General features: G+C 41.3%; 1 protein-coding gene across 1 annotated transcript; it reads left to right on the top strand.

The window, feature by feature from the left end:
• The first annotated feature begins 1,079 nt into the window (after positions 1–1,079).
• On the top strand, positions 1,080–20,197 carry SLC26A3 (solute carrier family 26 member 3). The gene is made up of 20 exons (XM_032803990.2): positions 1,080–1,210; positions 1,767–1,906; positions 2,044–2,154; positions 2,384–2,541; positions 3,754–3,918; positions 4,677–4,829; positions 6,366–6,448; positions 8,133–8,280; positions 8,413–8,526; positions 8,630–8,707; positions 9,792–9,887; positions 11,007–11,113; positions 11,743–11,812; positions 11,902–11,994; positions 13,831–13,926; positions 14,717–14,950; positions 15,974–16,028; positions 17,565–17,710; positions 18,753–18,818; positions 20,014–20,197. The coding sequence occupies exons 1-20, from the start codon at positions 1,080–1,082 to the stop codon at positions 20,035–20,037; spliced, it is 2,268 nt and encodes a 755-aa protein (XP_032659881.2). The 3' UTR covers positions 20,038–20,197.
• Positions 20,198–23,836: the final 3,639 nt, after the last annotated feature.

Raw genomic sequence — 23,836 nt, 5'->3', positions numbered from 1 at the left:
GCTTCTGTTCTAGGACTGATGCTGTCTAATAGATTTACTAACGGTTGGAACGGGGGATGAACTGTGAGGTGGAAACATTTTTCAGACAACACAAAATTATTTAGGCTAATCAGAACTAGGAAGACTTTGAAGAATTTCAGAAGAGCCTACCCAAGCTTGGTGAATGGGCTGCCCAATGGCAGATTAAATTAATGGTTGAAAAGATTGAGGTAATGCCCACTAAGAAGAATGATAATAATCTACTCATTCACAATGCTGAATTCTAAATTCCCTGTAGCCACTGAGGAGAAAGACCAGGGATTATAGCAGATAGCTCAGTAAAAACTTTTGCTCAATGCAGACAAATGAAACGTTAGTATGCATGAGGAGCAGGGTAGAGAATAACACTGAGGGGATGACTATGATGAAGACTTGTGCAGGTGCATGGGGCAGAAGCATGCAAGAAGCTATAAAGGAAACATCTGCTTAAAAGTAAATAAAGTAGGAAGTTATCCTTAATATTGGGTACAGCCATTCATTAGTCCCCATGGAGCCAAGCCAAAAAGTTGGATTCCAGTTCCAAGCTTTCACAAAGTCCAAAGGCTTGGACACATCTTTACTCCTTAGGTTTCTAGGTCAGAGTCAGTGAGCTCCCAAACTTCCTGGCAGCCCATAGTGTTCCTCACGCTCAGTGTCACAACAGGAAATTGTATTAAGAACAATCAGTTTCCCTTGACTGAGGTAGATTTTATTGGTAAACACATGACTAGGAGATAAGCTAACCCTGACCAATCTCAACATTCTGACTGTCTCTTTTGGAAAAATAGTTTTCTTGCCCTAGTGAAGTGCTCCCTAGCAATGTGAGGGGGAAGGAAGGAGGTCACGCTGACAAAACAACATTTCTTTTTCTTAATCCTGTTTCTTTTGATCTTCAGAGGTAGTAATGCTCAGTTTGGAATCCACTCATCTGTGCACTTCATAATGCTCCTCCTGAGTTGTTTAACAAGCACATTCTGTTATTTATTTTCAGGCTTTTAAGTGACTAGTGTCAAAGAGATATACATAAGAATCTTCCATCCTAACCCAGCACTTCAGGAAAAATGGTTGAACCTGTAGGCAACCAGTACGTTGTGGCCAGACCAATATACTCGGAGAACTCATTTGGCGAAGAACATAAGAAAGTGCACAGATACCATAAAACCTTTCTGGATCGTCTGAGGGTATGTTTTAGGTAAGAAACATTTTTTCTAAATATTGATGTTAAAAATAGATCCCCTGAGCTACCTCCTAACTCTCAAATATTCTGAACTACATCCTTACAATCTTCCTTCCAGATACTCTCATAAAGACTTTCACCCAGCTTTTGCTGTTGGTTTCTTCAACATCCACCTCACCCAGCTTTTGCTGTTGGTTTCTTCAACATCCACTTCTCCCATTGTGAAGAAAACAAACATTGACTCTCAACACTGAGGGACAAATACGTCCCTTAAGTTCATTTAATTCAGTTCAGTTCATCACGGAGGTAACTCCATCCATTCAACTCAGATGACCCCTAGTGTAACTCTTGTCAATGGAGTCCCATCAGGGAGGACTGTGTCACCCGTTTGCTTAAAAATATTCCTGAAACAGTGGGGCTATGGCCCAGGCAGGTTGTTCCACGCTGGATACTTCTGACAGGCTGAAATCTAAGTTCTTATCCTTTAGTTTCAGATATCAAGATTAGGTTTCACTATTGACTGACTAAAAAATTTTAGCTGACTGAACTGTGGCTTGTCACATATTTTCAGATGTTCCCCACAAAAGGCCAAGAATATTGCCACTGGTTTGTTACCTATAACTTCCTGGTTGCCGGCATATCGCATCAAAGAATGGCTCCTGAGTGACTTTGTCTCTGGGATCAGCACAGGGCTGGTGGCTGTCCTGCAAGGTAATCTTTAGGAAATGCTTTTGCTTTGTCTTTGTTTTTTTTAAAGATAAAAAAGCATGTAAGTCCATGTTGAGAGATCCTGTAGACTTCCACCTCTAATATGTGCTTAACATTCCCTATGTTTTCTATCATTACAGGCCTAGCATTTGCTTTACTAGTGTATGTTCGCCCAGGATACGGACTCTATGCAGCCTTTTTCCCAGTCATTGGCTATTTTCTCTTTGGCACTTCCAGACATATCTCTGTTGGTAAGTTAAGTCATATTACACATTATTTACTCTGCTCTCTTTCATAGCTTATGTTTTATTAATTCCATGTGGAAAATAAATAAAGAAATTAAAATCTTCAGATGTAACTTATTACACACTGTTCCATTTCAGAAAGCTTTAACTTTTTTCAAATGTGAAATAAAATTGTGGTTGATGGAAACTTATATTTTGCCCATCCAGCTTTTCCGCATTATTTTGTGTCAATTAGGTCCGTTCCCTGTTCTGAGCATAATGGTGGGAGAAGTGGTTCTGAAGTTAGTCGATGAGGAGAGTGTTGAAAACAGCACTTTAACAACTTCTACGGCAATAGATGAAGAGAGGATACAGGTGGCAGCAACTGTATCACTCCTTGCTGGAATTTTTCAGGTTGGTACCTCATAATGATATCTGTCTACCTATCTATCTATCCTTCCTCCATGCTGCCAGCCCCAAGGGACTATAAATTAAACCATCACCACCATCATCCTCCCGACTGGGTGAATCTGTCCCATTGACCAGGAGCCATCTGGGTGAGCTATTTGGAAGCTTCTATGGCTATTGATGTGCAGGCTATTGACAAAGGCATTAAAGATGGCCCTACCTTTCATATGCTGCTACATTTCTGTTGAAAACAATTATTGCGCATGGGCCCGATCCCACAGGCTATCCAAGCACAGAATCCTCCACTTACTGCAAAATCATTAACCAGATTTTTCCTAGAGGGGCGATGATACATATCCATAGGTCTGATAACAGAATGGAATGATGATATTGGTGAGGTAAACAGTCATATTGAAGGAAGCTCTATATTACAGTAATACAGTATATGGATGAAGTCAGAGAGGAAGACAAATATATTTAGTTCCATTTTGTTCTGGAAATAATACTGTAGAACACATTCCTGTGTACTGAATGCAGATATATGTTTCCATAACATGAAAGATTTATAATGTGTAAAAAATGTGTAAAAAAAATACACTGAAAATCTTAACAGCCAGGACATTTAAGATATGTCTACAGAATAAAGAAAACCCACATGGCTGACCCATGCCCACTGACTTGGTGTGAGGTGTGAGGTTCCCAGAGCTGGGGCTGCAGCCTGAGCCCAGAATTCTACAAAGCGATGAAATAGCCCCACAAGCCCAAATCAGCTGTCTCAGGCCAGCCATGGGCTTTTCTTTGCTGTATATCTATACTCTTACTTTGGATCAAAAGTATAACTCAGCGGTTTAGGAATTCTGTAGCAATGACTGTTGTTACTTATGCTTTCAGTGTTGCTCACTGTCATGCAAGTCTCACAATATTTGGGTGTTTCTTAAAGCCCCAGCTCTTGGAGTTATGAGATTAGGTGACAATCTCAGCTTTCATTTTTTTAATAAGTAAGTTCCTAATCCTCTTGGTTGCAGAGAAAAGCTTGAAAACATGAACCAAGTGAACCCTAAAGGCTCAGAATCCAGAATGCAAAATTTAAATTAAAAAAAAAAAAATCTCATGATTCATAAACCAGTCCCAATCATGATTTTTGAATGTTTGCGGTCAGCAATATTGTGCTTCTCTTCTAACTACATCTAACAAATGATTGGTTGTTTTGTGTTACAGTTGCTTCTGGGAGCACTACAGGTTGGATTCGTAATTATTTATCTATCTCAGTCATTAATCAGTGGTTTCACTACTGCTGCAGCTATCCATGTTGTGGTGTCTCAGCTGAAATTCATACTCCAGCTACCAGTTGTTGGATGTAAGGAACCATTTTCAATTTTCTGTGTAAGTATTCCTCAGTTACTAACAATATGATGTAACAGCGACAGACCCCAGTCAGGATTGAACCTAGGACCTCTAGAGCTAAATGCATGAGCCTCTACTACATGAGCTAAAAGCCCATTTGCCTTTAGCTAGAGCTGTAAAGCAATGTCATTAATCTCTCTCTAAGTGGTCTCAGTGCCACTAACTGAGACAGAGCCCCACACCCAAGAGGTATGTGAGTTACATAGACAAGTAGAGTACATCAGACTCTATCTCACCAAGTAGTTATACCAACCGAATCTTCAGAGTAAAAAAGAAAAGAAGCAATTTGCAAAAAGATGTATTATTGTCACAAAATAATGATATTTAGATATTGTACCATCTCACCCTAGATATGAGACCAGGACGTCAGGTTTGAGGGTCATTGTGGAGAAGTTAGCATTGCTGTTGTCTATCTGTGGATAAATATCATTCTTTACTCACCAAGAGTCTCAGTTCGTACCATTCCACCAGAACTAAATCCTGACTAAAATAATAATTAAAGAAAAATAATTTTTTTTTTTTTTTTTTTTTTTAAGAGAACACAGGATGCATGGAAGAGCCTCAGCAAAATAACAATATGGGGCATCCAGAATCTCTAGTCAGTTTGGAAAATCTTTGCCCTTAATTTCGTTTTTCTTCTCTTTTTTTTTTTTTTTTTTTTTTTTTAAAGGTGATGCCCACTCCATCAAGCCAAGGCAACCTATTTCAAAGCACTCTCTTTCTTTTTAATTGTGTAGACTCTAGGAAAGATTGGTGGGCAGATCACGAAGACAAACATTGCAGATCTTGTCACAGCACTCATTATCTTGGTCATTGTGTTTGTGGTGAAAGAAATTAATGAGCGATACAAAACCAAACTACCAGTGCCCATCCCAATTGAACTCTTTGTGGTAAGGATTATTCCACTTCCTTATTTCAAGTGTATATTTACAATAGTGTCACTCAAAGCAGAATTTTAAACCTGTTTCTATGTACTATAGTCTTCTTCTCAACTACTGTCTTTTCTCTGTCTTTGACAAAAACCGTTGTGGATTTTATATATCCTGACAGAGCATTATGTGCTTTACATTTCTTTCACTGTTTTATAATTTAACATATCTTTAGAGAGAAAAGTATTATTTGTGAAATGTTTTATGTCTGATTTATCTGTAAAATCAGACACTCCCCTTAAAACCAAGCACTACAGCATTTTACTGGAACTCTATCGCAAAGCAGTATTTCTCAACTGGTGGGTCGTGACTGGCAGGGGAGTCACAAGGCTTGAAAATGTTATTACAATCTAAAGCAAAATGAATAAATCAGATTTCCAGAATAACTTTGAGGTGGCCAAAACTTTCAGTGTTTTTGAGATCAAAACTATTTATAACCCTTTGATCTATTACATGCAGTACCTCTCTGCCCCTTTCATGTCCATGCAATTGACCCTCTCCCACTGTCTCACTCCTCCTGTCCTATATTCTTCAAGATCCATTATTCTCCATCACTTTCTTAAAACACACACACAAATAAGGTATATAGCCCATAGCATGGCTCCAGTGTTTACTCTTGCTTTCACAGTAAATGTAATGAGGTCACAAAACGTTGAATAAGGGGTCCCCAATTGGAAAGGGTTGAGAAACACTGTTGTGTTACTATAGACTATTGTTGTACCTTTTTCTACTTAAGGAGAGCAGAAAATGTCTATTTTGTAGGGATGTATTCCACCACTAAGGGAACATTTTCTGGAATCTTAGGGTGTGTTACAAACACAGACACACCTGTAACATCTAAAACTTACCTCTGAATCAGGGGCATAGCCACGCCTGGGCGGGTCATGGCCCACTCACTTAGCATCCAGGCCCACCCCTGACCCTGACTCTGGTCTGGACCCAGCGTTAGTCCTGCCCAGACCTGGAGGATGCTGCACACTGGGTGCCCCCAGCCCAACAAGAAGGGGAGGGATAGCAGCGGAACACCAGATGACAAGGATGGGCAGCGTGGGGCAGTGGAACAGGGATGGGTGCCGGAAGCCATGCGCGCTGGAGAGCAGCATCTCCTCCCGGAGTTGGGTGCATGCAGGGGGCCCCAAGGAACCCTTGGCCAGAGTGTCTATCGCCCCCGCAAGGCCAGCTGGAGAGATAGAGGGGAGGCAGGCCCCCCCCAATCCCTCCTTCGCTAATCCCTCCTACCCCCTACCCCGCCCTCTGTCATTGCCCACCCACCCAAAGTCAAGGCCCACCCAAATGTCCCATGCTGGCTACACCTTGGCTCTGAGTAGCAGGAAAATATCTAGTTTTGGAAGCCCAATCTACCACTAGTAAGGACATTAGAAAGCACATCAAAGAGGCAATGTTTGCTAGGAAGAAGCAAAAGGATGGTTTGAAATAGTGACTTTTTTGTGGTCTTATTTGCAAATTCCTAATGTAGGTAATTTTGCTACCTTACAGACAGTCGTAGCAACAGGTATATCCTATGCCTGTAATTTTAAAGAGAGGTTTCAAGTTGATGTCATTGGACAACTAGAAAAAGGGTAAGAGTATAATTCTGAAAGTTTCCAGTGAAGCACAATATGGTTTCTAAACAAGTTCTTAGACACAGAATTCACCCATCTCTGCCTTCTAATTAAATACTCTGCATTAATAAAACTTACTTCTTCCAAGCAGTTAAGTGAACTTTTTGCATTCTGCAATATCACAGCTTTCAACAGACTAATTTTCAGTAGAAAAGAGCTATTCAGTAATGAAAAGCATTTTTTCTTCCAAGAAACTGAGGATTAATTCATTCATTTCTTGCTATGTGAAATGACCAGCTGAATACTAGGAGAAGGGGTGTCAGAGTTACCAGCCTGACTGCTTTTCTGCCCCATCCTGGTCTTTGAGCACACCCCGACTCAAGTCTCAGGCTGTTAGCTATCTCAGAGTGGAATCGTGAAATTCTGGTACTCAGACCAGTCCTTGAGCTGCAGTCCCCTATGATCAGCCGTGATTATCTCAATGGGCCTGACCTGTCTTCAGTGCCTGTGGTTCTGTTCCTTCCAGCAGCCAAATAGTCTGCTTAAAGCAAGCCTGTCCCCCTCAATAGTTCCTGACAACTGAGCTCCCTTTTGCCCGCAAAGAAAGCTTGTTACCTATTTATAACCCTTTGATTTATTAGTTTTCAGCCTGGAAAAACAGCCTAGGAGTAGCCCATTGTCCTGTAGGTGTCTAATGTGTTTCTTGAAAAGTTGCCTATCTGTAATTATTGTGTTGCCCTCCTGCTTGCTTTTCCCACAGCCCCTTATTAAACTGGCACAAAACATTCATGTAAAAAAGTCTTATAACTCAATATATAATAACTTCCCCCCGCTGACCAGGTCACATACAGCATTCATTACATTATTACGACTCAGTTTGCTTAGATTACTATAACATCTCTAAATCCCCCATGATGAGTAGGGCATAAATACCTATACTTAGAATATAATCACAGTAGTATATAACAAGAAAGAAACACAGCATAATACACTGCTGCAACAGAAATGTTTCTGACTGGCCCGACAGGGAAGTGCTCACAGTCACTGGTGCTTCAGTGGATGAAGCCAGCAGAGGAACAGCTACTTGTGCGCAACAGGCACCGACCCTCAGATTTCAGACTGATCAATTTAAGGGCACTGAAAAACCAGCTCATTGAAGAATGCCTTGTATTGCCCTTGGACTGCAAAAGCTCCAGCCCAAAAAGCCAGGGAGCAGGAAATAAGGAAAAGATCTAAATTTAGTCATTGACCTTCCTTAGCAAATATTTATTTAACTATTTAAAGAACCAGAGCAAATCACAGTAGTTTTTTCCTATAGAGGAAAATCCACTCCAGTGCAGAGGACCTGTGCAAGGCCTCAGCAACAAGTCAGCCCTTGACTTAAGAAGGGCCTGTGCTTGACACCTTACAGGATTTGACTTCCAGTAGAGAGAGCCTGGTAACTGAATTACAAACTGAGCTGACTGCAGAGTAGTAGGGAATGGACTCAGTCTGAAAAATCCCAATCCTGATCCAAACATCTCTGAAGTTCATTGGTGTTTAGATCCAAGATTATGTTTTGGTCCCACCTCTACAGAAAAGTGTACAGTTAAAATAGCACAAGAGATGGACTGTCACCAAGCTCACTGAATGCTTTGGTTGTCATACTGTTTTCTTAAGCACCCCATTAAGGCACAGTTTCCTCTTTTGGGTTCTCTTACAGATTTAAGCCTCCTGTTCAACTTGATATGAGGGTTTTCCAAAGCTGTGTGGGTGAGGCTTTTTCCATAGCGATTGTTGGATTTGCAGTAGCCTTTTCGGTCGCTAAAGTATATTCCGTCAAGTATGATTATCCCATAAATGGCAACCAGGTAAACAAGAAACATTTAAATTGATATGACCATAATACATTGCAATGAACATAGCTTTAGAACTGCTTTGGCTTATGAACTATTTTTTCAGAACTATTTCTTAAAAAAACCTCACGTTCATTATTCTATTAGGAATTAATTGCCTTTGGCCTGAGTAACATATTTTGTGGAGCATTCAGTGGATTTGCCGCAAGTACATCGCTGTCAAGATCAGGTGTGCAGGAAAGCACAGGCGGCAAAACACAGGTATTGCAAATACAAGATGTTGACAGAGCTGAATGCCGCATGGCACTGGCTGCACAAAGTGCTCTAGGATGCAGACTTAAGATAAAATCCTTTTCTTCAACAGGTTGCTGGTCTTCTCTCTGCTGTCATTGTCATGATTGTCATCCTGGCCATTGGATTTCTCCTGGAACCATTACAGAAGGTATTCTCTACTTTTGCATTGGATGTATCCCTGCTCATCAAGGACCTGACATTGCTCCAGATAGAGTCAGTAGGAGTTTTGCTATTGACTTCAGGGGGAGCAGACAGGATTATGTCAGGGCCTGATTGTTTTCCCCAGCTCAATGCACAGAGGGGACTTTCCAAGTGTGACTTTGTCGCTGCCTGCATGAATGGAAGGGTCAGTTGCTCCTTCCCTGAACCCCACATATATGGGGAGGAAGTGATCTATAGTCAATAGAGTTTAATAGAAATGGTAACACTTCTAGAGGTGTTTTGAGCCCTCTGATAATTACATAGGGAATTATGTCCATGATACAGAAATTTATTTGTGCAACTGACAAAAGAAGGTTACAACACAAATTTTCACACTGGGCTACCCCACACCCCCCGGGGAGTAGTGGCTCCTGTCCCACAGGGCTGGGCCAGGCTCCCTGTTCCATATGTTGTGACATAGCACACAGGGTCAACATGGAGCCGTGACCCTGTATGCAATGTCATAATGCCATCCAGTCCAACTTGGCCCAGCCAGCTCCCCGTCATGACAGAGCAATGGCTCGGCCAAACCTGAATGGCTCTGTAACCTTGTGTGCCAGGTCACAATACCCACAGTGGGGACCCAGGTCCAGTCCTGCGGGACAGGAGTCACCACTGCTGGGTGAGTGCAAGGTGGGCTCACTCTATCTTCCAGCCAACCCCGAGGGCCTCCCCACTGCACCAGGCCAGAATGGAGAGTGCTGCTGTGTGTGGTCAGTGCCACCAATGACCCACCACTGTCCTGCTCGCAAAGACCAGCACCTGTACTGGTGTGGCCTCATCCTCTTCTGCACTGGCCAGTGCAGCAGGCCAGCCACAAATAGAAGCACATGCTCCACTATCTTAAAGGGAGGTGCAGAAGGCATCTGCACCACACCTAATACAGTGCTCTAGCTTAATGACACATCCTGGCCCATAGCATCAATGTAGCAGGAAGGACTCGTTATCCTCTGGCCCATATTCTGGGTGTCTGTTACTAGAATCTTGTAATTACAACATTTGACATTTGCTCTGTTTTGTGTTTTTAACAGTCAGTCCTTGCAGCTTTGGCTCTCGGCAATTTAAAGGGGATGCTTATGCAGTTCAAAGAAATAGGTGTTTTATGGAAAAAGGACAAATATGACTGTGTAAGTAGCAGCCAATTTACACTTAAGAATAAAATCCAATTGCACAGGCATTTATTTTGCAAATTCTCTTAAAGATTCAGTTTATTTTAATAGCTTGCCTTGCTTTACCGCACTGAACACATTTCTGACCTGCATTTTTATACAAGATTTTTTTAAAAATGTTTTTTCACTCAGTCTCATCTCTTTTAGCTCAGTTCTCTCTCTTTAATCTTCAGATTCACCCATTTCATCAGTCCTCTTCATTAAAAAAAATCCCACCATTCAAAATCAATTATATAAAGAAGTGACAGAAAAATTAGTAAATATTTGGTCCATTGGCTACACATTTACGGACCTATTTTCACTTCAGTACATGTATGTAACTCCTATTACTGCCAATGAGAGCTATATAAATGAATCATTGCTTACAGTGTAGCTTGGCAATTACTGCTAATGATAAAGCCATAGAAATGACTGAAAGGCAGCATTGCCAGTAGACAAGGCACAACTCTAACAATCAGAAGATCTGGGTTCGGTGCCCAACAGTGCCACTCGCTTTTTGTGTTACTTAGCTACTGTGGGCCTCAATGTTTTCCAGTTTGAAAATGAGGATGTGGATCTTTACCCCCCATGATGAAATACTTTGAGGCCTGTGATAAAAAAATGCAAAGTGTTATTATTATTATTATTATTATTATTTAAATACTTCCAGTTTTCAATTAAATACATTCACAGTAGCTAAACTTTCCTGTCTCGACACGAGATTATATTCACAAATATTACCTTTCCCGATATCATGATTTACATTCTACCTTGTCCTTTTGCCAGATACTTCTGAGTATATTCAACTACTTTTGTATACAAAGTCATGCTTTTTTAATATATCAGCACTTCACATCTATTATACAGAATTCAGCTTCAAAAAGACTTTCCAGCATTAACTAACTAAATTATCCTTTCAGCATACCCATGAGATTGGTAAATCTCACTCTTTCAGGTCTGTTAACTAAGAAAGATTTTTACCCAAGAGCATAGGCACCGTCCAGATCAGACCTGGAGTTTCTGGTTCCCTATCTGGATTTACACTCTTGCTTCCTAGTGTAATTTAACACTAAAATTGTGTTTTTTGTTTTTTTACAGATGATATGGGTTGTGACGTTCCTATGTACTGTAATACTGGGGCTTGCTATTGGACTAGGAGTCTCAATAGCATTTGAACTCCTGACCATAGTGTTCCGCACACAGTTGTAAGTAAATGTTGAATATAACATAAACCCTGTCAAGACTGCATGTTGAAAATAAACTCATTTAAGACATAGAGGATCAAATTTTCCAGGCCTCAATGTGGCCTGCAACTTTGCACTCAAAATCAATTCTAGGAGATAATTCTGGATATTAAATATTATAAATCAAGGGGAAGCAATAAGAATGTTGTATTCTGCTCCATGTTAATAAGAAAAGACACGTGAATCACACTTTAATGGGACTATATAATCTAGATAATCATAATTATTATACCTAGCTCTTATATAGCTAAGTAGTATTCTAATTATTACTCATGTGCGTAACGCTAGACAGTAAGAGTATGGGGTTCGCAGTCTGGCCCATAATAAGCTACAGCACTCTCTCAATATAAATACTCTTCTCCCATTTGAATTTACTTTTCATAGTTAATTTTCTTTCTTAGAGTGAAAAGCTCTTAGATGAATTCCATGACCAGTACAATTACCATAATGCTGAGATCATCTTATTTTATCAGCCATTAAGGCAGTACAGCTTTCCAACAGCACGATAAGACTTTTAAGACAACAGCAATTGTTCATTCCATTATGTTCCAGCATGGTGTATAAATAACTTGATTTGTATTTGTTTGCAGTCCAAAGTGCACTCTTTTGGCTAATGTTGGAAGAAGCAACATCTACAAAAGCAGAAAGGATTATGCAGATGTAAGAGCCTGTATATTATTTACATCATCTGTTGTATGCATTTCTGTGCAATAAACACTTGTAAGTAACGCCCTCACTTTGTTGTGTAGATATATGAGCCAGAGGGAGTGAAGATTTTCAGCTGCCCAGCTCCAATCTTCTTTGCTAATATTGACTTCTTTCAGGACAAACTTATCACCGCTGTAAGTTTTTTCTTGACAATCACTTTAAATTAATTACTTTGAGTTCAAATGAATGAATTACATGATAAATAAAACTTAATAATAATTAACTTGCATGTTCAGCATGTTTGTGATTTAATTAGCCTAGAACTGAGTCCAAAAAGAGTAGAAACACACAACTACAATTACCATTATTACCATTAATTATCTCTATAGACAAAAACAATTAGGCTAGTTTCCATCCTAAACTCTGGTTGGCATCCTGGTCTTCAGCGTTCACTTCAATACTGACTCTGTGTGAGTGTGTGTAAGAAAATGACAGCCTATCTTACAGCTGTGCTGAATTTCTACTGTAATTATATATTTTCTTAGAAGTCCCTCTGGAAAAAAAGACCACAAACACAAGAGAGGATACTATTATTATTTCTATTCAAATTGCAGTAGAACCACTAGGCTCTCCCCAGATACAGAGTAAGACACAGGTTTCCCCCCAAAGATCTTACAGTCTAAAAGACAGGCAGAAGAAGGGGGCAAGTGACAGCACACGTGTTAAGTGAGAAGGGATGATAGGCCACATCTTACTGATTGCATGTTTGGTGGCTGGTGCATTGTTTGAAAACAATAGACATCCCCCTTTCATTGTTCAGCATTACTATTTAGCTCTCCACAGCAACCCAGTCTCCTTATATCTCTCACTCGGCACTCCCAACAGTCACCCTCTTCCCTCTACATTGATAGAAGTATTACATGAGGACAGGGTAATTTATTTATTATTATTAATGAGTAGTTCAGTCCTAAAACTGAAGGGGGAGGGATAGCGCAGTGATTTGAGCATTGGCCTACTAAACCCAGGGTTGTGAGCTCAATCCTTGAGGGGGCCACTTAGGGATCTGGGGACAAACATCAGTACTTGGTCCTGCTAGTGAAGGCAGGGGGCTGGACTTAATGACCTTTCAAGGTCCCTTCCAGTTCTAGGAGATCAGTATATCTCTAATTACTACTAAAATAAATAGTTGACAAACTGAGTGGACAATTTAGCCTTAGAGAGAGAATATTCCTTGAACAACCTCAGGGTCAGTGACACCATAATCTCAGTCCTATGAGAATACTGAAGCCCAAGGCCTGCTCCCCCTGAACATGGAATCATAGAAATGTAGAGGCAACAGGGACCTCGAGAGGTCACATCCAGCCACCTGCACTGAGGCAGTACCCAGTAAACACAAGCCCGAACCTTGCTGCTGGTTTCAGTGGGCTTTGCATCAAGCCCCTTATTCATACCAGCAAACCCACTGAATACAAAAACAATGAGGAGTCCCTGTGGCACCTTAAAGACTAACAGATTTACTTGGGCACAAGCTTTCATGGGCTAGAACCCCCTTTGTCAGATGCATGGAGTGAAAAATACAGTCAGAAGATATAAATATACAGCACATGAAAAGATGGAGTTGCCTTACCAAGTGGGGGGCTAGTGCTGACGAGGCCAATTCCCAACACTAATCTCAGTTGCACCATGTTAATCCATTTTAAAAAATGGAACCCCTTTGTCCAGAAGAATAACTTCAAATTTACCCCAGTGTCAGTGAAATGAGAATCTGGTTCAGAGATTCAGATCATTTGCTTAAACGCAACAAACTCTTTCTCAAGACTGTTCTGTACTTGATTTTAATTCACAATAGTGAATTCATCTAAGGTTTGTTCGGAGTTTGTTTGTTTTTTTACTTGGTCACTCTCCAAGAATTTGCTAGTACTAACCACTTTTTAGATTATCAAGCTCTCTCTCAGATCCAAGGATACTGGGATTTTTGTTTGTTTGTATAAAAAGAAATCTGGAATGTTAATCAAGATGTTATTTTGCAGGTTGGTTTTAATCCATTGCGGGTGTTGCGCAAACGCAATAAAGCTCTGAGGAAAATCAGAAAGATGCTGAAGAAAGGAGAGCTGCAAATGACACCTGTAAGTGTTATCTTATGGAGCTTATTATCTAGCAGAGATGAGAGGTATAAATTAGGGGAAAGATTTTCAAAGGCACATGGGAGACTTAGGCATCTTATTTTCATGGACTTTCAGTGGGAGCTGAGGCCCTAATCCTCAAAGGGCGGAATTAGGCACCTAAATAGCTTTGAGGATCTGGGTTTGCATACCTAACTGCCCCTTGTGCCTTTGAAACACTCTCCCATGTCAATATAATGTAAGACTGGATAAGTATTCCCACATATTACCATTTGTTAAACTAAATACAAGCTTAAAAAATAAGCTTGTTAATATAAACACCCTGGACCCGCCTCTGCAGCTTTAATGTTAGGTGAAGTTCTCTTGTCTTCAGAACGAGCTTTGTTTGCCCTCAGACTGTAGAACCAGATCCCAAAGAGAAAAAGTTTTGACCTATATTTAATGTTGGCTCACAGCTGGTACTTGGTTTTCTCTGAGGAAAAATCCTTCACACTTTCTATAGGCCTGACCCAAAGCCCACTGGTCAGAGGAGTCTTACCATTCGGTGGGCTATGGAGCATATGCTAAATCCTTAATTAATTGGAACAAAACAGAAATTTCAAAATGGCTACAGGGAGGTAGAATTCCTTCCAGTGTGAAGCACAAGTAGTGAATGATGATGCATTCAATCAGTGTTTCAGCTCTCCAGTGCCTCAGTATACTATTCAAGTGTACACATCAATGTGTACTCTTATCGCTGGACAATACTTGAGGCTGTAATGTTTACTGTGGCCATTTCTTCTCTTTAATACAGAAATCCTTTATTTGCACTGTTAATGGTATGAATGATTCTGATGAAGAGTTGGACAACAATAGAATAGAGGAGCTGGATCAGCCCACTAATACGGCAGACTTACCATTTCAAATTGACTGGAACGCAGAACTTCCTCCCAACATCACCGTGCCCAGAATTGACATCCACAGCCTCATTCTTGATTTCACAGCAGTATCATTTTTTGATGTTTCTGCCTTGAGAGTCCTCAAAGCGGTAAATTATCTTTCATGAAACAACTAGCCAGGGCTTACAAGTAGAAAAAATGTAAATGTACTAGGTTTCTTAAAGGTACACTTGTATGTGCATAAGAGATCAGGAATAGATTGCAGAAAGACCCAATGGTTGGAGCTAGTTGGAAATTTTCCATCAAAACAATTTTTCCACTGAAAATTGGGTTTGCAACTATCTGAAATTTTTCACAAAAACTGTCTGGTTTCCATGGAAAATGTTGAGTTTTCATCAAAAACTCATCAATGTTCATTTTTTTTGACAAAAAGTTTAAATTTTCCATGGAAAATTTTGATGAAAACTATTTTTTTTCCCCATTTTCATGTAAATTTTCCAATCAGTTAAATCAATGGCTATACATTCCTTTCTTGAACGGATAACAGTTCTGAAAGTTTTACAGCAATAAAGTATTAATCATGGTCTCAGATTTTAAACATAGGGTGAGGAATCAGAACACCTAGGTTCTGTTCCTGTTTCTGCCATCAACTTCCAAAGTTGCCTTGGACAAGTCACTTTGGCACCTCTATAGTAACCTTATTTTCATGTGAACTGAGCACCCACAGCTTCCATTAACTTGAGTAGGAATTGCAGTTCTGTTTGAAAATTCTGTCCTTTAACTCTTGAAATCTCAGTTTCTTCATCTATAAAATAGAAGCAATGATGCTTTATCACACTGCGGCATTGTCTTTCCATCAAAGATTTTCATTTTCAGCTCTTAATATTATTTAATACTGATCCTTTTCTTAAAATATATTATAAACTTTAATTTATCTTACAAAAGAAGATTGGCTTCAAAATCCAGCATCAATCTAAAGAACCTATTCTGCACTCATTAAGGTTAATGAAAATTTTGTCACTAACTCCAATGGCAGCTTAAATCCATTTGTTTGTGCTCAAAATACAAATGCTAACTGTACTGTACACCTGCTGTAGACAATCACTGTCATTGCTGTTGAGTTCATGGCAAAAGAGTTAGTCTCTAAGCAATGCCTGCTTTCTGTTTAACAGACTTTAAAAGACTTCATCCGGGTTGAGGTGGATGTGTATATTGTGGGAGTACAAGGTAAGTTCTTCCATTTCTGTTAATCTTGGTTTTCAGCAACCAATTGCTCATTGATGTGTATAGTTATGCTTCTTCTATCAACACACTGCTTTCCCCACACAATTAGAAGGGGCAAACCAAATTTTTATACTAAAAGAAACTTTAAAAGCATCTAGTCAGACTCAAATTAGGGGAGTCTTGCAGAAATCAGCAGTACTGATTTTAATTGATTAAAACCAACAAGCCAAACTAAACAGACTTGAAAGAAGATAAAGCTTTTACTGGCTAAAGTCAGCCTTTCATGCAACTGTGACCAAGGGTGGATAAGAGAAAATGGGACCCAAATGTGTAAAAATATCTGCACCCACCCTAAATACACGTGGGTCCATTTTTCCCCTCTCAGGGTTTGATACTCTCATGGTTTCCTCCATCTTAGATCTCCCCATCCTTCCATTTCCCTCATCCCACCAGAGTAAGATTCAGTCCACTTGTGAATATTCAGACTTAGAGGGATGGGAAAAAAAAATCACCTCTGTCTATGCTCTCTCTGCCTTTCCCCCTGAAAGCTAGTGAGTGCCCAGTCCTGCGACAGCAAAGTGAGCCTGCATAAACACATGCTGTATGAGTAGCTGGGGAACTCAAACTAAGAGTGAAGCTTGAGGAACCCACACAGACCAACCATGTCCCAATATTGCAGGCCATAGGGGACACCGGCTATGCAGAATTACAGCCATATGGAGCCAGACTGTACATGGACACACTGTCCATGCCCCATCCACAGTGTGCTGTAGAGACCTGCCATGAAGGTCTCATGCATGAGGCAGAGGATATATAGAGCCCGTAGGTGGGGTTTCTCCAACCCCGCCCCCCTACACACACACACACACACTGCTTGTAAACTTTTTGGCTCCTATAAGTTAGTATAAGGCACCACAGGATGGGGCCTAAATGAGGAGACAAAACAACAAGGGCCAGTTCTCCTCTCCTGTGCACCTTGTATCATCACTTCTGTGCAAAGTGCCCAAAAGATTGATGCAAAATGCTACCAGCTGAGAATGTACTGTCTGGTGCCCACTTAGCACAGTGAATGCCTAAGAGGCAAGGCAGTGGAGAATCAGGCCTTGCAGCAGCCAGGAACACCTCTAGCTTTTTTGTTGCCCCAAGCACAGCAGGCAGGCTGCCTTCAGCAGCTTACCTGCAGGAGGTCCCCAGTCCCACGGATTCAGTGGCACACCTGCGAGAGGTCCGCCAGTCCCACAGCTTCGGTGTACCCACCACCGAAGCCGCAGGACTGGTGGACTTCCCGCAGGCACACCGCTAAAGGCTGCCTGACTGCTGCCCTCACAGTGACCGGCAGGGCACCCCCTACGGCTTGCCGCCCCAGGCACACTCTTGGAGCGCTGGTGCCTGGAGCCACCGCTGGTGGCAGCCAGACTAACCCACTTAGATAGAAAATTCTGTGTGTTCGTTCAAAGGATATGCTGAGGATTCATTTTTGCCTTAACGACTGCAGGCCTGTCAGTCACTGGTTTGTGGTTTGATTCTGTTTCTCTGCAGACGGCTTCCTGGACAAGCTGGAAAGATGTGCATTTTTTGATGAGGAGATTAAGCCCTCCATGTTTTTCATCAGCATTCATGATGCTGTTTTACACATTTTGGTAAAAAAGAACAGAGACTGCTCACCAAAGTTCAAACCCATGAAGGTAACCACTGTACTATGTGTTCATTCTTCTCTGGAGTAACACCTTAAATTGCTCACAGTCCAGTTGTTTACATAGTCTCAAGGGGCTGGGTCATCTCCTCCTACCAGGACACCCAAGGGAGGATGCAGGAAGCTCAGGAAATTGCATGCAGTGGAATTGCCCTGAAACTGTCACCTTGAGGGGACAGGGCTCGGAGGCCTGTAATAAAGGCAGGGGTATGGCCTTTCACTCTGATGGAGCCACAGTAAAGGGAATTCCCAGGTCCTTGGAAAACCAGCCTATCTTCCCTCCCTTCTGGCAATTGCTCCTCCAGGGTTGCAGAGACCCCTACTCCATGGTTGCCCTACCGCAGCAATTGTGGGAGGGACTCAGGGGAGGAGATGATGCTTGGATTTGGATTCTCAGGCCTTGTCTACACTCAAGAGTTGCATTGATTAAATTGGTTTAGAAACTGATGTAATTAAATTGGTGCAAACCCCATGTGAAGCCTCTTTTACATTAGTTTAAAAGTAGTTGATATAAATTTAACTTCATTCAGTAAAGGTTCATTCGATCAGCTCAAATTAAATCCATATGAGGCACTCAAACTGAAGGGTGTTCATACCAATGGTACCAATTTAAAGAGCTTCTAAATTGAGTCAGTTAAATTGGTGCAACTTTTGTGTGTTTAGACAAGCCCTCATTTCCACTTAGATATCTCCATAGGATGCTGCAGGGCAAGTAAGGGATGAGGCCATAGAGAGCAGCGCTACCCTCCCCATCCCAATCCTACTCTCATAGGGCGGTGGAGCACAGCAAGCTCCAGCAGAGTAGGCTGGAAGGAGGGGCAGGAAGAGTGTCGCAGAGAATGCACTTCCATCACACCAACCCCTGCTCCACCAGGACTCTGTCCCCTCCAGTGGCACAGATGGAGGGAACACTATGGTCAAGATTCTCAAGAGTTACATTTTCTGAGCCTATACAGCAATATTACCTTTAAAATTAGCTAAAAAGAGAGAAATAGAGTGTATTTTCTAACCCTAAGTCCCTCTGTTCACTACAGGAGACGGGAAGCAGTGATCATTATATCATCAATACAAACGGTGAATTACGCAACCGGGCATACACGGTAAGGCCACCCCTCTCCCTTCCCCCCTGCATGTCGGCAGCAACAGAAGATCACCAGCACTTTAACTTTCTAAACACATCTAGGCTGAAGTCAAGCGCTTATGACCAGTTCACCAGCTCCCAGGACTCAACAGAGAGAAGCAAAAGCACAGGCACTGGCCTCAGAGTGTTACACATTGTGTCCTGTATCCGCCTCTAGGGGTCCGAGTGTTGTTCAGACTCCAAGCCCACTCACTCTTCAGGCTCACTGAGCTCAAAGTTGCCAGTTCTGGCTATGTGCTATGGTTTCAGCACTGCCATAGGGACTGAGATGGTCAATTTGCTTCCCACGAGTCACCAACAGAGGACAATAATGTCCAATCACAGACTACCTGGGTCAGACTCAGAAAGTGACCCCTCAGCATAAAAGGCTCTGTCCCCATGAGCTATCGAGTTTGTTTAACTTTTTCACTGATTGGTATCTGGCACTTTAAGGCAAACTACAGCCATAGTGGGAGGTTTATGGCCCAGCCAGGACAAATTATCCATGGTCATCTGGGCTGGCAACAGGTGGATGCACTTCCACATTTGGGGAGAGGTCAGCTGATGTGATAAGCACTGCTTATCAATGCTCCTATCCTCCTCACCACAACACTCCTCCCAAGGGTTCACAGCCCTTGAATATTCCTACCACCTTGGGGCAGGAGCAGTTCCACTCTTGGAGCCTGTATAGGAAGGAGATGGAGTTCAAACCTGCTGCTCCGCCTTGGCTGATAGCTCCACACACAGGCTCAGCTAAGGACAGGTGATTTCAAGTTGCAACTGCCCTTAAAAAAGTTTTCAGTGACTGAGCCCCAAACAAGGATGTCAGGAGTTGTGCTTAGTGAGCTCCTTTTCTTCTGCACAGTATTATTCTCATTTACCCAAATGCCAGATACAGCTGCTGGATTTGATGGCCAGGGGTCTGACTGTAATTGTGGTTGGAGGGACAGCATCAGGAAAGATAGTTGGTAAAGGAGTGAGAGGGAAATATTCCCAAAATAGTGGGCTGCAGAATTGCCACTAAGGGTAACATGATTGAGACTGGAAATGTTAAACCCCATCTTCCCATGCGCGCTTTTAGATTGGAAAATCCCCCTGTATAGCTTAGGGAAAGGTAGATACATAAAAATGTCTTTATCCAGAAGTGATATTTATTTCTCTGTTTCTTTCCACAGATTCCAACAGAAACAAAATTCTAATTCTCTCCAAATCACATCATCCAACAACCAGATTTTCAGCTACAGAAGATGAACGCAGAAGTACAGCATACAAAGACAGTTGTAGATATGTTGATTTATCTTCTTCCAAAAGGAGAAACAGTGGTTTAAGCAATGTTAACACCATTTGTACATGTGTGTGTATATATGTGTATATTATTCAAACAGTTTATAGACAACCAGTATAGTAACAAGAGTGTATACTCTGTTCTTATAACTGTTTGAAATCTTGTAATGTATATAGTATAGTCTAATAGTTGACTGCCACATTGTATCTTCAACCTGTACATAATTTATTTAAAGTTCTTTTTGGGTCCTATGAGATATCCTTCTAGACTGAATTATCTTTAAACTGACCAACCTGATATTTTATTCCACAAATGTGTGTAAAGTGATTCACATGGTTATTATGAAATATTTATATAGTGCAGCAAACGTACACAGCAATTTACAAACAGAGAAGATACCTGTAATTTGGCTCAAACTGATATAAAATGCACAACAAAACAAAACACAGGATAAGAGAACATTTATAGTGAATGGTTAAATAATTATTTTAATAGCTCAGTGTGTACACGTATCTGTGTAGACACAAACAAGGTGGCACACTGGTTTATTGTTGTTATCCTAAAGTTTACAGAGGATTGAAAATAGTAAACTGCTGCTGTACTTTGCTAGAGCTACACTCTAGGATTGTGAAAATTCAACTTTATTTGGCACCACCAGATGCCAAAAATAGCTCCACCCAGCCAGGTGCTAGTCATCTCACCTATAAATAGCCTTGGCAGAAATAGATTTCTATATTTTTTTAATAATTTCAGAGAATACTGATGTTTATTTTAAGCATCTTTTTAAATTTTTATCAAAATAAAATTTTCCCAGTTGCACAAAGTTATGGGGTTCAGTCTTTTTTACCTATTTACATTTTTCAGAGTTGAGGGAAATTATGGGGAGACAGATAATTATTTAATGACAGCAGACTTTGGCATTCAAAAAGTTAAACCTTTATAAAATTGTGAAACACAAATTGTCAACATCTCATGTCAAAATATACACAGTAAATCTTGTTACATCAACTCTAAAAAAAAGTTCTTAAGCAGCATTTTTCTTACTTTGCCTATCTGTACATTTCAGTTATCATCAATGGAAATATTTTTCCTGTGGTTTGTATCCGTATGGTGAAATCTACATTTACCAACAAAAATCTAATCCTTCCAAGCCTACTTATATAACAGCATTACAGTTCCATTGCATTACATTAGCTGACAGCGAAGCAAAGACTGAGGCACACATATCTATTGATAAATACAAAAGCTAGAGCCCAAATACGGGCCAACAGGGAGCACTAGTTGGTTTCTTGATGATAGCTTTTCACTTCCCTGCTAACCTGACATTGTTCTCAAATTTTGCCTTGTTCTGCACTGTAGCCATAAGAACATAAGAACAGCAAGACTGGGTCAGATCAATTGTCCATCTAGCCTGGTATCCTGTCTTCTGACAGTGGCCAATCCCAGGTGCTTCAGAGGGAATTAACAGAACAGGCAATGATCAAGCGATCCATCCCCTCTTGTCCACACCCAGCTTCTGGCAGTCAGAGCCTAGAGACTCCCAGAGGATGGGGTTGCATCCCTGGTCATCTTGGCTAACATTGATGGACCTTTCCTCCATTAACTTATTAACTTTTTTGAGACCCATTATAGTTTTGGCCTTCACAACATCCCCAGGCAATGAGTTCCACAGGTTGATTACGCATCATGTGAAGAAGTACTTCCTTTTGGGCATGAATTTTCGTGGGTAAAAAAAAACAAAACAAAAAAAAAAACAAACAAACACATGCATCTGAAGAAGTGAGGGGTTTTTTATTCATGAAAGCTTATGCCCAAATAAATCTGTTAGTCTTTATGGTGCCACCGGACTCCTTGTTGTTTTTGTGGATATAGACTAACACAGCTACCCCTGATACTTCCTTTTGTTTGTTTTAAACCTGCTGCCTATTCATTTCATTCAGTGATCTCCGGTTCTTCTGTTATGTGAAGGGGTAACTAACACTTCCTTATTCACTTTCTCTACACCATTCAGGATTGTATAGCTCTCTATCATATCCTCTCCTCTTTAGTTGTCTCTTTTCCAAGCTGAAAAATCTCAGTCTTTTTAGTCTCTCTCCTCATACGGAAGCTGCTCCATACTCAATCATTTTTTTCCTTCTCCTTTATACATTTTCCAATTCTAATTGGATGTATGCCAATGGATGTATCACTCTCCTGCCAAAAGACACATTGGCTGAAGGACCCAGCTCAAAGATCTGCTGCTACAGAGCTGCTAGAAAGCCAAACTGCATTTCCCATGCCATGTAGACTTACATAGTTACAGATTTTAAGGCCAGAAGGGGCAATTGGGAGCCTCTAGTCAGACCTCCTCTAACCCACACAGACCATAGAACTTCCTTGAATTAATTCTTGCTTCTGGTCCAATAGCTGTGACTGAACAGCAGCAGGTCTTTTAGAAAAACCACAGAATCTTAATTTAAAGACTTCCAGTGATGGAAAATCCACCACCATCCTTGGTCAATTGTTCCGATAGCAATTACTCTCACTATTAAAAATGGGCACTTATTTCTAGTCTGAATTTGTCTAGCTTCAACTTCCAGCCAGTGGAAAAGGCCTCTATTATCAGATTTCTGTTCACCAGGAAGGTACAGTACTTATAGACAGTGATCAAATCACCAGTTTGTCTAGGTTGGTAAAACCAGTCTCACACCCCACCCTCAATGCACACACTCACCAAACAAACCCTCATCTATCTAAGTGATGAGGAGAGAAAAGCAGGAAAGACACAGGCCCTTGTGCTTGTGACAGAAGCAAGAGCCAAAAAGAGTCAGAGTGGAATAGAAGAAAGAAATTATGCACCCATCCCCCGCAAGGAGCCAAGACCTTGTGGAGATGCAGATTTGTATTGTGCTGCTCCAACTCCACCATTGGAAGGCAAATTCACTCATGGATATCAAGCACAACTGACTCATTGCATGGTAAAACTTTTCAAACAGGCACGAGGGAGGTGCGGGGAAGCAGACATTGCAAATCCTGATCAACTGACCCCAGCTTTCTTCTGCATCCCCTTGACACAGACCACCACCAGGCATCTGAATTATCTGGAAGAATATGGAATGACCCATGTGTGAACAGACTTAGCACAAGTTTGGACAAGGAACAGGGGTGAAAGTTACTTAAAGGACTTACCGGTACTCCAGAGTCCTGAGGAGGGAGAGGGGCCTCAACCGGAAGAGACGTGGCCTCAACCGGAAGAGGTGGGGCCTTTAAATCAGAATTTAAAGGGCTCGGGGATTTGGCTGAAGCTAGGAGCCAGCCCTTTAAATCACCCCCAGAGCTCCCAGCTGCGGAGGCAGCTGAGAGCCCTGGGGTTTGGAGCAGGGGTGAAAGTAATTTACATTTCTTACCCATATGGTCCAATTGCAAGCAACGCACCTCTCCTACGTACTTCATGGATCCCTCCCATTGCATGACATAGACAGAGAAAATAAAGCTACTATTACTACTAGCAGTACTGTCTGTAATAAAACTTTACTATTGGAATAAGCCTGAAAAAGTGAAAATTCACTGTCACATTTTTCTCCATGTCTTCCCTCCTCCTCCAGCCAGGCTGTGGACACTAGGCTCCATGCTTTCTCGCTGCCTGGCAGTCAGCAGCTGCAGGGGCTTCTCTCTAGCTTGCAGCAGGGAGACTGGCTGAGGGAGGGAGAAGCCTGCCTCCTGCATAAGATCAG

This window comes from Chelonoidis abingdonii, chromosome 1 (assembly GCF_003597395.2).
Source record: "Chelonoidis abingdonii isolate Lonesome George chromosome 1, CheloAbing_2.0, whole genome shotgun sequence".
NCBI lineage: Eukaryota > Metazoa > Chordata > Testudines > Testudinidae > Chelonoidis > Chelonoidis abingdonii.
Note: the sequence above shows the minus strand (reverse complement) of the source record. Positions and strands in the feature narration are given on the sequence as shown.